Source organism: Lepeophtheirus salmonis, chromosome Z (assembly GCF_016086655.4).
Source record: "Lepeophtheirus salmonis chromosome Z, UVic_Lsal_1.4, whole genome shotgun sequence".
NCBI lineage: Eukaryota > Metazoa > Arthropoda > Copepoda > Siphonostomatoida > Caligidae > Lepeophtheirus > Lepeophtheirus salmonis.
The window spans coordinates 9,499,588-9,514,196 of NC_092584.1; the positions used below are offsets into that span (position 1 = coordinate 9,499,588).

General features: G+C 32.9%; 1 protein-coding gene and 1 long non-coding RNA gene across 2 annotated transcripts; both read right to left on the reverse strand.

Annotated features, from left to right (window-relative positions):
- Positions 1-7,974: 7,974 nt before the first annotated feature.
- On the reverse strand, positions 7,975-10,144 carry LOC121130406 (uncharacterized). Its single transcript, XR_005868723.2, has 2 exons — positions 9,237-10,144; positions 7,975-9,141 (listed from the first exon to the last, which is right to left on the reverse strand). It is a non-coding gene; the product is annotated as an uncharacterized lncRNA (long non-coding RNA).
- A 3,002-nt stretch (positions 10,145-13,146) lies between these two features.
- LOC121130311 (beta-crystallin A1) lies at positions 13,147-13,976 on the reverse strand. Its single transcript, XM_040726070.2, has one exon. It carries the CDS (start codon positions 13,950-13,952, stop codon positions 13,254-13,256), a length of 699 nt encoding a protein of 232 aa, XP_040582004.1. The 5' UTR covers positions 13,953-13,976; the 3' UTR covers positions 13,147-13,253.
- Positions 13,977-14,609: the final 633 nt, after the last annotated feature.

The window sequence follows — 14,609 nt, forward strand, 5'->3', positions numbered from 1 at the left end:
GTAACTCTGCATCTATCATACAATATCTCAAACACTCAACTCTTTATCAATTCAGCACACTTAGATTTTGAGAAAAAAGGTTCCGGGTCTCTTTTTCAATTTTACAGAAAAAACATTATAACTCCCCCAGAGTTTTTCTATAAATGTTTTTGTTATGGTCAACTAAGTTTTCATAATTTGACATTTTCAAAAAATTTTGAACGCGAGAGGCCAATATTTTATAGACATACCAAGTGGGACATTAAAATCTGAACACTTTGAATTTTAAACTTCAACAAGATATAAATTATTAATTAACAATAGAATTTCGACAAAATTAATAGTATAAATAAATATGTATATGAGCTCTCTTAATCATTACTATAGCCTCCCTTAGCGGTAACGCTGGCTTCCAGACGGTGGCGAAAGGCCTGGTACTTGCTGCAGATCTTATCCTCTATCATGGTGTACCAGTGCTGGCTGACAGTGGCTTTGAGAGTCTTGGTGTTTGGATGACAACACTGCAGGACTTTTCCTCGATATGCGATATGCTCGATATAAGTCTGGGGCAAATTCCCGTGATCTCATGCATGTGTCCTCATGGACTTGAGGGGATTAGCCTGGGATGTTTTCTTTGACTCGTCTGTGTTCCTTTTGAACTTTTTTTATAGAGCCCTTCTTCCACTTCAACGTTTTTGGACATCCGGACAGTGTAAACGGTGGTCTTGGAGACGCTCAACTGCTTGGAGTGCGCGAAAGGAAATTCGTGGATCACGTTCAAGTGTCATTTTCTCAACTTGTGCGTTAGGCAGAGAACTCAAATTTGTTTTGTTTTGTAGCTAATATTTTACTCTTTAATATATCGGAATCTAAATTAATTTCAATCAGTCTACCATTATTAATTATTGAATTAGAAAGTGTTCAGATTTCCATGGAGCACCCAACATTTGAATCAATGATTTTTATTCAAATTGTGGGAGAAGTTAAGAAACTTATTAGGGCATTTATTAGTGGAAAAAGCTTAAAGGCATGAAGAAATGGGAAGGAGGGAGGAATTTGGATTCCCCTTCTACCTTCCTTTAACCTTTATTGATTTTAATGACGTATAATGTCAGTTTTTTATGACCACATTTATTTTATTTTAATGATACGAATATTTTTATTACATACAAACCTCTAATTTGGTTCTGGTATTAATTACAACATATATGTGCACAAAAAAAGGAGAAAATCATATATAGTTAATACATCCGTATATTTGGTAGACATATTTGAGACAATTATAGGCTTATTGTTAGACTTAGGATTTTGAACCATTTTTTTAGTCAAAATGAGCAAAAAAGGAACGCTAAAATTTGAAATTGGCAAGATCTTCAGAAGTCTTGTTAGATTAAATCATCTCATCATCACCACCACTGATATTACGTCCAACCTTTTGCATTAATGGGCGATTAGGATTTGACAATTTCGTATAAAAGTATTTCTTATTTTTTGTAAGATTATATGGAGATTATTTAACTGTCAATTTGCTCCAAATTTATCCTTCCTCTATTTGGCTATTGTGGGCTTCCGATCATGTAATCATAGCCCTGATTTCATTTGTTACATATTTACCTCAAAAAGGAAGCCTAATGAAGGAGGGTTTTGGGAGGTAAACTTTTCCTTAAAAAAAAATCAAATATTCATCAAAAGCTGTTGTGTAATCTAACCAGAACAACAACTTTCTTCATTTATTTCATACCAGTATAGAAAATGAGACATTTTTAAACACCAAGGCCAAAGTGAGTAGTTTTTCCTAAAAATGGTCAAAGTGAATAATTTTTGAGTGATTGAGCAATTTAATTTTTAAATTTTCTGAAAAAAATTTTTAATTTTCTGCGAATAGTTATTAATTTTTTTCCAAATAATTTGATATTTGAAATCGTATTTTTCAAATTTCTGTGAATAGCTTTAGATTTTTGAAAAAATTTCAAAAAAAATCAATTATTAAATTTTTGGAAAAAAAAAATCCAAAATCCACAGTTATTCACAACAAAAAGTTATTTTAATTTATTTTTATTTTTTGTGGATAAATATGGATTTTTATATTTTATTTGAAAAAGGAAGTTATCTTGCCGCACCCTGTACTTTATGACTTTGGAGTGTGTACAACACCCTTCAAGAAAATAGTTTCAACTTGTCCATGCATTTAAGGGATAACGTCATGTTATCATCGAAATGGACAGGTCGACCCTTTTTTGGATATCTAAAAAGAGATAATTATATATATATAAATTGATTAATTATATGCATTCATGCAGGAGTTAGGTTATTTCCTAAGGTATCCTTCTTATTTCTTATTTTGTAAAATTTATATATAATTTATTACATGTGGCTATACTTTGGAGGTGAACGAAATCGTGAGATATTTTAAAGTTGGGATAGATGTGAATTTCTCACTCATTAAATTTATGACTGTTTTAAGATTAGGATAGGTATAAAGGTTTATATATATATATATATCAATTATTTACATTATGAGTAAAACACTGTTTTTTATTAGAGGACAACTGCATGAATAATCCTTAGTCGTTATTACATATAAGTAAACTTTAAAGTATTCCAGATCCTTAACTAGTAGATGTATGTATCATTCTGGATGGGAAACACCCAAGAGGTGGTGTAGCAATAATTACAAGAATTCCGCTAAAATTATATTAAATCAAATAAGGTTTTGCCGATCCTTATTTAGGACTTAATACTGCAGTCCAGTTCTGTCCTCTATATCAGTCCTAAAACTTATAAAACTCCACCATGGCTTAAAGGTACTGAGTGGTATTGACGTTAATCAACTTTCTTTTAAAATCAGTTCTATTAATGGTTTAGTAGACTCACACAACACTAATAAAATGATAAAGCAAGCCAAAAGAAAGTGTAATCATTCCCTCGGTAGCCTCAGCCCAAGCAACATTAACAGGTCCTAAAATTTCCCGGAAGAAGTTGTTTATGAAGTGTCAAGTTTTCATACAGACTGTTTGATGTACAAGAATAGACACTAGGGCGCCCTCTATCTCAACATAACTTACAGGATCTTAAATTTTAAGCATTAAGAGTAAGTCAAATTTCTTTCAAAAAATTTAAATGACTTCAGCGGCATGATTTTCTTGTCATATAAACTTTCCTTTGTGCACCTTTCATAAGATTTTGCCGCGATACCGTCCATTTACAAACAAGTCGTGACGACGTTAAAAAGTCGGTATACCTTTCAATAGACCTGTGCACGACCCCACAAAGCCAAAGTTGTGGTGCAATGGATGAAAATAAATTTGCCTCTTTTTTGGGAACTTAATGTCTGGCCACTAAACTCACCGTATCTTAAGCCATATGACTTGCATTTTTGAAAAAGGATGGAGAATAGTTAAGGCTTCATATTGAGAGATTATGACAATATTAAATCTTTGAAGCCTACAATTCTAAAGAAATTGTACAAGTTGGATTCTTCAGAGGTCATCAGGGCATGCAAATCTTTTTGACGTCGTCTGGAAGCTGTTGTGGAATTTTAAAATTTAAGCGGATTTATTTGCAACACCCTGTATATTATGCACAAGTTTGACCTTATTTTAAGTTTTTTTTTTTTGAATGACAAGCCTTGGCATTTTATTGAAAATATGTGTCTACATAAAAATCTTTGGGTGTTTGTGTTTTATTTTTACGGGGGATAGGGAGGGTATTTATTAATGGAAGTGATACTAAATATGTAAACGATATATTGTATAAAGTATCAAATCTCAGGGATATTTTCCATTAATGGATTAACTGATTCTAAATAATATATTTCCTAATAAAAGGATAATCGCACTTTTATCAAATATGAAATGGGTCCGAAGCAAATATATATGGCAAATATCATTGATGAATTTCATTGTGATGTGGGTAAAATTCTAAAAAATTGATGCATGGTGGACAACCGATTGATTGGATTAAGGGGAAATTTTTAAATTCCAAGACGATACTATATTTATCAAACTGGTGTAATATCTATGAATGAAAATAGTACTATCCACCAATATGTGAAAAAAAGAAACTAAAAATGAATGTGGTTACACAGACCATATGAATAATATTTGGGAGAAGTGCAGCTTAGCTGTCATGCTGTTTCATTAAATTAGCTGTCAGCACAACACAAAACACAAACCTCACTCTGTAAGCAGTCATATAGGCAGATATGATTCAGATGATATTCCAATACGAGTCCAACAGGGCTGCAATTATAACATGTTTTTTTCAAGCAATTCAAGAGTTACACTTTATCGTTTACCACCGAGAAATCTTGCATGGGCCTCATGGACTTGAGGGGATTGTCCTGGGCTGTTTTCTTTAAGTCCTCCGAGTCCAGTTTGGCCTTTTTGGTAGAACCCTTCGTTTTCTCCAACGTTCCAGACTTGTGGACATAGAAAATTGTCCTGGAGACGCTCAACTGCTTGGCGCGTGCTAACGGAAATTCGTCGATCACGTTCAAGTGTCATTTTTAAAAATGCTTAATAAAATATATATGAATTGAAATATATTTACATATTTTCCCTCCTCTAATTATATTTTAAATGAAGTAGGTTCTGCTATTTGTATAACTAATTCATTTTCTCTCTTCAATATTATATAATAGGCAGCTGATATTAGTATAGGTCTTAATTTAGTTATACAACACCATAAGTCTCGCTCCCACCTTCTCCTAGCTCTCTTTTTTTTTTCATTACAAAATACTCAAATCTAAGGGTAGGTGATGTTTACTTACTAGTGGTTAGCTTACATACCAAAGGATAGTGGATAAATTAGGATGGAAAGGATAAGCATTGAGTCACTCAAGGACAAGTTTGCTCCGATTCTGCCTCCAACGTTACATAGTTTGATGCTCTTTAGAATAGTGAAGTTTTCCCGTCTATGAATGACAGGGATACAGAAGGTCCAGTCTTGACCTTGAATCCAAGGGTCATGCCCATAGATGAAGTTAATATTATAATAGAAGCGCTTTTTGTAGTTGTTCCTTGAATTTTTATTTTATAAAGCTGTTCTTTTTACTCTTTGATTCTTGAGGAGAGAACATATCTGACGTTTTAACTATAAAGTGTAATCACGAATGTGTTTGCCCATGAATGACGGAGAATACTTGTAAGTGTATATCCTTGTTGGAATTGTAGTAGAATTGAGGATCTATATGGGAGTGATTGCTGCCTACATACATCATTGCTAGATGCGGAAAAGGGGGTCTGTTAAATTCCCTTTATTCACATAAATGCTCAAAGCTAATTTAATGAAACGTCATGATGACATCTAAGCTGCTCTCCTCTCAAACTTTATTCAAATGGTCAGGATTGCCATGCTGAGTTCAGGAGCTTCCGTAGGTTTATATATATATATATGTATTTGGGGAGGGGGGGGATTTTCTTGTAAAAAAATCCAAGATTTAATAATTTTGAAAAACCATTTGAAAAATTAGATTTTTTTGAAAATCATTTCAAACATAAAAAATTTTGAGAAAAAAAAATCAATGAATGAATTTTTCAAAAAAAAAATTCAAAAATCCACTGCTATTGACAAAAATTATTGATTTTTTTAAATATTTCAAAAAACCAGTTATTCTAAAAAAGTAAATTTTTTGAAAAAAAAATCCATAACAAGTTTCAAAAAATAAAATTCAAAAATCCAGCTTTTCTAAAATAAGTAAATTTTTTGGAAAAAAATTCAAAAAATCTATAGCTATTTTCAAAAAATTTCAAAAATCCAGAGCTGTTCACAAAAAAATTAAATTTGTCCAAAAAAATTTAATATAAATTTTTTTTCTTCAAAAATTCATTGTTATTCATAGAAAGTTAATTTTTTTTCCTTAAAAATTATAAACATTGAAGGTTTTGGTAAAAAGCATTAATTCCTTAATTTGGTGGGGGCTACAGCCCCTCCAGCCCACCCCCTGCGGACGCCCATGGATTTACGGTTAGTTAGCTAATACTGTCAGATCTTCACAAACTGCTGGACTCTTCTCTATTTAATTGTATATATATTTATGCTTACAGCCTATAAGTATTCAATAAATCAACGTTCTGTACACTGATACCAAAAGATAATAGTGGATAAATCCCAGCTGACAAAAAAAAAAAAAATTAAACATCTTTAGTTTTGTGATTATATACAGGAGTAAAAAGTTTTTCATGGACCGATTTTATGTCCCATATCAAGGAAGGGTAGAACCCTAGTATTTATAATTTTTATTACATAAAGTCATTAGTGTTTAATCTACCTAGCCCGTGAAATATTCCTTGAATTGAATCTAGACGATTAATCAAAATCGGCTGTTTTTTTATTGAATCGTCATCAGAAAAATAATGTTTAATTTGCAATTCCAATTTTTAATTATTACTTTTCTAAGTTAGGAAAAAATCGAGCCCCCAAATTAAGGAATTTTTTTTTTGAAAAATTAAATTTTCTGTGAATAACTCTATTTTTAAAAATGATTTCATAAAAATTTAATATTTGAATTTTATTACACAAGAAATCTAATTTTGAATTTTTGCCTCCAAAAAAATATTTTTTTTTGAGAACAGTAGTGGATTTTTTAAATTTTTTGAGAGTAGCTTTGGGTTTTTAGTATTTTTTGTAAATTCTTGTGGATTTTAGAAAAAAAAAATTAATATCAAATTGTATATTTTTTTCTAAAAAATTCAAAAAACCAAGCCCCCGCCAAAAAAAACAATAATAATATAAATAAATAATTTTGTAGACCCCCTTGATATCAAAATGGTAATCAGGTATTGGGAAATTTTACTAAGATTGCACCGGAAACGGCAAAGTTATTTTCTTTGTAATTGTCGCATCACTACTTGAATTCTATATCATTATACTTATTTATCAATATTGACAATTAATTAAGCCCTGTACCATGTTCAAGGATTTTCTATTAAATAACTCCTTAGATTAACGAATTCCGATAATTATATCAAAAAAGATACTCAATACTGTATCAAGACATTTAATAAATGCTTGTTATTTCAAAAATACAAATAGACAATAACTCAAGAGGTGGTGTTATTAAATGATATATTTTATTCTTAATTAATGTGAAGAGTAGAGTATAATTGGGGATTTTTGTGATTATAGTATTATATGCTGTCTTTCCATATCGGTTGGCCTGCCCAGAGCCCCCCTCCCAAAATTAAGGAATGTTTGCTTTTTACCAGAAGATTTAATATTCGAAATTTAATTTTTCAATTTTTTTATCTAAAAATTTAATTGTTTAAGAATAGCTATGGATTTTTTAAATTCTTCTCCTAAAAATAATTTTGATATATGAAATTTTTTTCTACAAAATTAAATTTTTAGTGAAAAGTTGTGGATTTTTGAAATTATTTTCCAAAAAATGTAATTCTTGAAAATTAATTTCTGAATTTCTTTTCCACAAAATTTAATATTGGAATTATTTTTTTTCTAAAAAATTCAAATTTTTTGTAATCAACTCTGTTTTTTTTAAATTTTTCTCCTCTAAAATTTAATTTTTTGTAATCAACTGTGTTTTTTTTTTTAAATTTTTCATTAAAAATTTATTCTTTTAACTTTGTTTTGCACAATATTAAATTTTTTTTGAACAGCTGTGGATTTTGAATTACCATATAATCACACATTGGTAACCCTGATTATATTCACCTGTTTTCCCCTCCATAGGTAAAATATAAGAAGGTTTTTTCTATTCTAATCCCAATACGAGGTTGTTATCAGTGTGTAGTGTTCTATTCAAGGGTAAAATGTTGAATAGCCATGTATTTTTTACCTGTTCAAGTGTAGTATCAAAAGCAAAAAAGATTAATAAATTCAATAGTGCTGAAATATCAGCAAAAATTTATAAATAAACAAATACAATATTTGAGCAGTATTTTTTTATATATTCCCTTAAATTGAGACCTTTTAAAACAACCTAAGGTATAATTCTGTATTATCAATGATATAACTAATGAATAACAAATATTAATCTTAATCAAAATGTGGAATTTATTTTTAGGATTTTAAAAGAATATTCAAATAAAGTTTTTTTTTCGGAAGACAAAGAGGATAATTTAGGAGCTTTTCTTCGTTAATATGATATTAATTCTTTTTTACGCTTCAGACTTGAATGAATTTCATCATTTCTTGACATTACAAAGTTCCTGATATTGACATTGAATACTTTGTACGAAATCTTGTTCAATAAATCCTGGTACTGGTAACCAGATTCACATTTTTTATCTAGAAGTGAGAATGCACTTTCATCGCCATTAATTCTTTGGAACACCTCATAATTGAAAATATTAGTAGCAGATGAAGCGTTGAACAACTTTTTGACTAAATCTCGGCTCTTGAAAATGCTACTTAGAAAGTTGTTTATGTAGCAAATTGACAAAGAGGCACATTCGAAGGGGTTAATAAGTCCTCCTCTATTAATCAACTCAATTAAAATGTTTTATCAGCTTCTTCTTCGGTGGTAACTTGAATATTATTGGCATCGAAGGAACACCCTTTGATTAAAAGATTCTTGGAGCTGGAACAATAATTTTTTTTTTTTAGAGACCGACCTTGCAATGGACCCACCAATGTAGTAAAGAGTAGCATCGGTATCTTCATTGGTAAACCCAATTTGGTGTTACAGATATTAAACACGAAATCTAAGTCTCCTTGACATTCTAATTCAATGGTGTCTTCAAATATTCCGGACAACTAGGTTATTGGAACTTTGGTATATTTTGAAAGAGCTCTAAAGCGAAGTACTTTTTCTGCTTGAAGAAGTTGTATTAATTGAGATGAAATAGTTCACCCTTGCCATCCAAAAGAACAGCCACTTTGACTTTTTCTTCAAAGTTATTCAATGCATCTTTAATAAGAATTCTTCTTTTTCTAGTTGTATGCTTTTTAAAAGAGACAAAATGTTTGGAATTTGCAAAGTCTCGGTGTAAGTGTTACATCTTTATTAACTAAGTGCTTAAGACGATGATTAGGTACAATAGAATCTTGGAGAAAAGCTTTGAAGCTCAGATTTTCTTCTTATAATAATTCTTCTTTCTATCACAGGGAGTCCATTTACACCCTCACAAAATTGGAGAATATCTATATTTTTGGGTTTGATTTGAAAAATTTGAAATCCACTGGGTTGAGAAATGTTCCCTCCTGAAATGAAGGAAAAGAAACCGTGACTTTCAACTACAGCGTTCTTGAATCAGTAGAAAACAAAAACAGAGATGGAAACCAGATTCATGAATTACCTTTCAATAATGGAAGGATTTTTCCACCATTGAAAAAAGCTTTAGACGCAGAATCTATCCTTTTTTTTTCTTTCTCAATCAATTTAGAAGTGGCCGTAGAAAATCTTCTTGATGTTAAAGGAGCAGATAGATAACTGGGTAAGTTGGGGTAAATGCAAGGAACAGCATCTTCTTTTAAGGGAGGCTTCTTCACTTTCCCATCGGGGATTTTCTTTTTCTTTCTACTGGGATTCCTATCCAGAGACTCATAAGTGAAATCATGGGGGCAAAAATGAAGCGAACATACAACTATAACCTTTTTTAAATCTTCTCGATCATCCTGATGGCATGCATCTACTTTTGTCTACGAATGGGATTAGCCGGGAGCTGGAGGGTTGAAACGTGAGGCGGGATTTTCTTCCCCGGTTGACATGCAACACAACCAGGTACAACACAGGTGTTTGGCATGATTAATAAATCACCTTAATGATTAACTAAAGTATCTTTCAAAGAATTCAAATTGATGCCGCTGGAATATAAATAGTACTCAATTTTTGAAGAGAAGAAGAAGAAGGAGTATTTTGTCTACTCGTACTGCACTGGAAGAGTTGAGGAAAAAAGGAAAAAATAGGGGCAGTTCCAGTTATATCGCCTTCCTTGGTTTTATTATATGGTGAGTAACACAGTCCATACATTTCAATATCCTTGGTTAATAAGATAGGACTATATCCTCACAAGGGATTAGTTCTGTACCTAGGAATGAATGTTGTCAAAATATAGACGAAAATATGGAGGCATTATTCTTCAATTTTATCAAATTGAGCAATAAAACACACACAAAATCCAATTAATTGCGTTGCTCGGCTGCGTGTTTTCAATCAGCAAAATATGATAAGCTGACTCTACTTAATTTCATTGATAAGATTAACAAAGATATTTGTCAAGGGGATTTTGTCTTTTTATTGCTTATAAATATCTGTAGAAGTATATTAATAAAATGTCAAATGCTTATTTATGTAAATGAAACATCTAATGTTTTTTTAGTTTAAATTAATCTATTCTCTCCAAGCGAGCCCGAATGATATCACAAAATATTTATAAAATGAAGAGATGTGTTGAATCAAAATCTTCTATATACGAGGATCGTTTGAAAAGGCCGTGCAAAGAATGGAATTATTATTTAGTAATTGTTGAAACGTGTTCACAGATGAACTTAATTCAAATAATCAATGTTTAGAACCAAGGTTATATCCAATTCAGGTTCTGCGGTTCTATCCGTCCCGGTTTCGATTCTTTCATTTCAATGGTTTCAGTCTTATTAGTTTCAGTTCTTTTTAATACAGTCTCAGTTTGGTAAGAGGCATTTAAAACAACGGTCGTCGCTAGAAAATTAGGGCTCAGGAAATGATATTAGATACAAACAGGGCAGCAGCTTCAGAGTGTGCCCCAAATTCTAGTGGGGCTCCTAAAACTAAGATTGCTTAAGATAATGTTTTTCTAAGTGGGAGCCGTAACGGAAGGATAAGGAGTGTGGGCCGTTTTCATATTATGAACATATATATATATATATCTAATTCTTAATTCATTTTAAAAATTGTGAGTAACAATAATAGTTATGTAGTACTGAAGAGAAAGATAGCAGTTGGTATGCTTGACTTATCTAGCTAACTACTGGATGATTTCGGGACTTTTTTCTGCTTCATTTTTGAGGAAAGGTTGCCGGATGCAATAAAGGTAGCGACGTATTTCATTTACATAAAATGATCTAAAAATTTATTAAAATATTATAAATATACCAAAAAATAGAACAAAGGAGAATACGCGCATGTAACGAGACCGATAAACAATATATTGCGGTCTCAATTCGACTTTTTCGATACCTGTTCTATCGGTTCAAAGACTGGAACCGCTAGATCGATAAGGTCACCATCTTGCTCAAAACCGTTGAAACCTGAATGACTTTGCAAACTGCAGGGAGATGGGATTTTGAGGATTAGGTGAGATAGAAGTCTGGTATATTTCGGAATTCTACTACATTGGGAATGGATCACTGTTTTACTGATCAACAAAACCTTTTTAATATGAAGTACAGGGTGTCCACGATAAATTGGAACTATCTTTAAATTCAACCTGCTGGATAAAAATAGAATTTGGAGTGTATTTGTTAATATGAAAAAGTTAGACATGATATTAAACAATAAATTTATTCAGTCCTCCCTCAGCCACCATCTTCTCCATCCTGCCCCTAAAAGATTTGCATACCCTGATGACTTCTGCGGAATCGACAGCATTCCACTCCCTCGTAATGGAGCCCTTCAGGGCCGCGATGCTCTTGTGGCTGACCTTGCACACCTCCCTCTCTAACTTCCCCTACCAGTAGTAATCACACGGATTTAGGTCGGGTGAGTTGGAGAGCCAGGTGTTGCGATCCCAGAAAGTGATGTCATGGGAGTTGAAGAGGTTAGTGGTCCTCATGGCGATGTGTGCGGGCGCTGAGTCTTGTTGGAATTCTCTCTCCTAGGCAAGCCACCTGTCATTCTGGACGTTGTAGCTTCTGTCGACAGTCCAGTTCTTCTCGTCGGAGAGGAAGATGATTCTTACTCCATGGCTCTTCAGGTCATTGAAGAGACGCTTACCGTTGGTGAGTCTGGTGTCCTTCATGGATGCCGTGAGGATGTGTTGTTTGACCATTCGGTATGACCTGTACCTGAGGTCCTCATTCACGGCCTTGGAGACCAGCTGCTTGCTCACTCCACGGTTCTTGGTCAACCTGGACAAGGAAGTCCGCGGAGAAGCCTGGATGGACTTCCGGAGGCCTTCAAGGAAGCGGGAGCGCGGATTCGGTCACTTCTCATGTTGTGGGCCTTGCGGCAGACCTTCCCCTCAACCTCCCAGACATTGAAGACCCGCAACACCGTGGTCTTGGGGTAGTTAAGAAGCTTGTAGATAGCAGAGAGCTTGTGTCCCGCGCGAGCCAATCCGAGGATGGCGTCTCTCCTTGCTTGTTCCATGATGACTATTGTTTGTTGTCAAAACAATTGTGGTGGAAGTTATAGTGTATCGTTCACGCAACCTTTTATATTAATATGATTTAACCCCGAATATCACCATTATGGATATGGAAAAAGTTTAAAGTAGTTCCAATTTATCGTGGAGACCCTGTATATCAGCAATAGCGTCTGTAGGAGGGGAGGGGCTGTAGCTCCTACCAAAGTAAGGAAATTTTGTTTTATACTAGAAAAAATATTCGTTTGGTTGAAAAAATAGATGTTAGAATTTTTTGATTTCTCTTTTTAAAAAAGAGGAGCAAAAGTTTTAACTTTTGAAATTGAAAAAAAATGAAAAAGTAAATTTCAAATTTTAAACTTTCTGGAATGAAGCCCTCAAAAATTTACAGCTTTATACAAAAAATTATTTTTTTTCCAAAAATGAAATTGCAAAAATAAATTTAAAAAAAACACAAAAAAAAACAAAAATCTTTTGCTATTACAGAAAATTTCAAAAATTCGCAGCTGACCACAAAAACCATAAATACTCTTTACATTTTCAGCCGCCTGGCTTACATTTTACCCTTGTTTTTAGACAAACTATAAAATAGGGCGTTTTTTCTTTGCTGGTGTCCATCTTTGACGCATTTTCAAACAAACCTGATTCAAAGAATTACAAAATTGTGTCGAAGTTTTTTTTTAGTATGAAATCTGTATCTTTCTAACATCATTCAGTGTACTTATAGAATGGGGGATACATATTACCAAAGTAATCAATTTGAAAAATAATACAATTATTTTTACCACGCCTATTATGACAATTGGTATGATAGACTTTTTTAGCTAGCTATCAACTGAATTTGGGTCTTTTTTCTGTCACTTTTTAGATGAAAGGTTGTGTAATACAATAAAGGTAATGCTGTATTAAAGCTTTGAGGCAGATATACAAATATATATACGATATATTTCAATATTTTTAATTATATTAGAAATTGATTAGAAATTATCAATTTTCTCACTTTTCCACAAAAAAAAAATCAAATGAATTCAATTACAAGAATTTAAATTCCTTGGTTTTAGGATTGTATGATCCGGTTGCATTAGCAGGTAAGAAGGGACTACTGATCTTACGATCAGAGAAGCATCCAACCCTAACACTGGACACTTTTCCATCAAATTGCGGTAGATCCTCAAGATTGGGGAAAAATCCGGGTAGACAATTATTTTCATCACTGGGGTAAACGCAAATATGATCCCCTGCAAAATACTTTTCCTCATATAAGGTCCATGGTGAACATCCAGTGACTATGATGGAGTCTCCAAAATTATCCTTTCTGAAATAAGGAGTATCATTCGAGAAATATTCTTCTTCTCCTGCGAATCCTTCACGTTCATAGAAATTAATACTTTTATCCTTGTAGGAAGATCCTACGCCAGAGTTCCGAAGAGATGAGGCTCGATTTTTAAAGTCTTTGAAATCTGGCTCCCCATAGGAGTCTCCATAAATAAAGAAGGACATTCCCATTTTATGGCTGTTATATTTCGTATGCTCATAGAAGAGCCAGATCCCAGTCAGTCGTGCAGAGCAAATTTTGTTGTCGAAGCGGGTGGAACTCAAATCATCTTCATATCCGTAGAATGTTTGCTGATTTCCATAGTAGTTCACCTGATCATACACGGTAATTTTATTTGTGATTGCGCTAACGTAGCAGACAAACAGAAAAAGGAATAGGATTAGGGATTTAATCATTTTGATAAGGATTCTAACCTAATAACTGAGGTAATGTTCCATTATATATGATTTTAGATGGCCTTATCAGATAGATTAATCATTATCTAAATTTGTTAATATGTGTAGAGGTACTCCAGTCCCTTATCATTTGAAATATTAAAACAATATGATTAAAGCGAAGGATGAATGATTCATACAAAACAAAAGAGCTAGGGTAGGGCTCCTCAATCTTTTTTGTTCCACGAACGGGCTGTATCAAAATTTAAAAATACATTTTCTCTGTCTTAATAATTAATGATGCAAAGATCAAGGATTCTAATTGGGAGGATTTTAGGGATGTTGAAAAAAAGAAAACCAACTATCCATATGTTAATCCCCACAATTTGAAGAATGTTGTAGAGGGGAGCAGCTCAGCTGTCATGACGTTTGATTAGATCAGCTCCAAGCAGTTGTGAAGAGGGTGAGAATGAATAATAAACTAGGACATAGGGAATAATTACTCCGATGTCGATCCTCAATTCAACTCTGAGTCCAACAAAGACATTAAAAAAATACACCGGGTTTTCATCACTAGCAATAATCTTATTTCTAATGTAAGGCTGTCGACACCTCGGGAAGGGATGTAAGTTTCCCCTTCATTCGGATTTTTCTTTGGGGAAGAGTGGATGGGGGGTC

What these genes read in the sequence shown, in the direction of transcription:
- LOC121130311 (XM_040726070.2), bottom strand. Translation starts at nt 13,952, where the DNA reads ATGATTAAATCCCTAATCCTATTCCTTTTTCTGTTTGTCTGCTACGTT.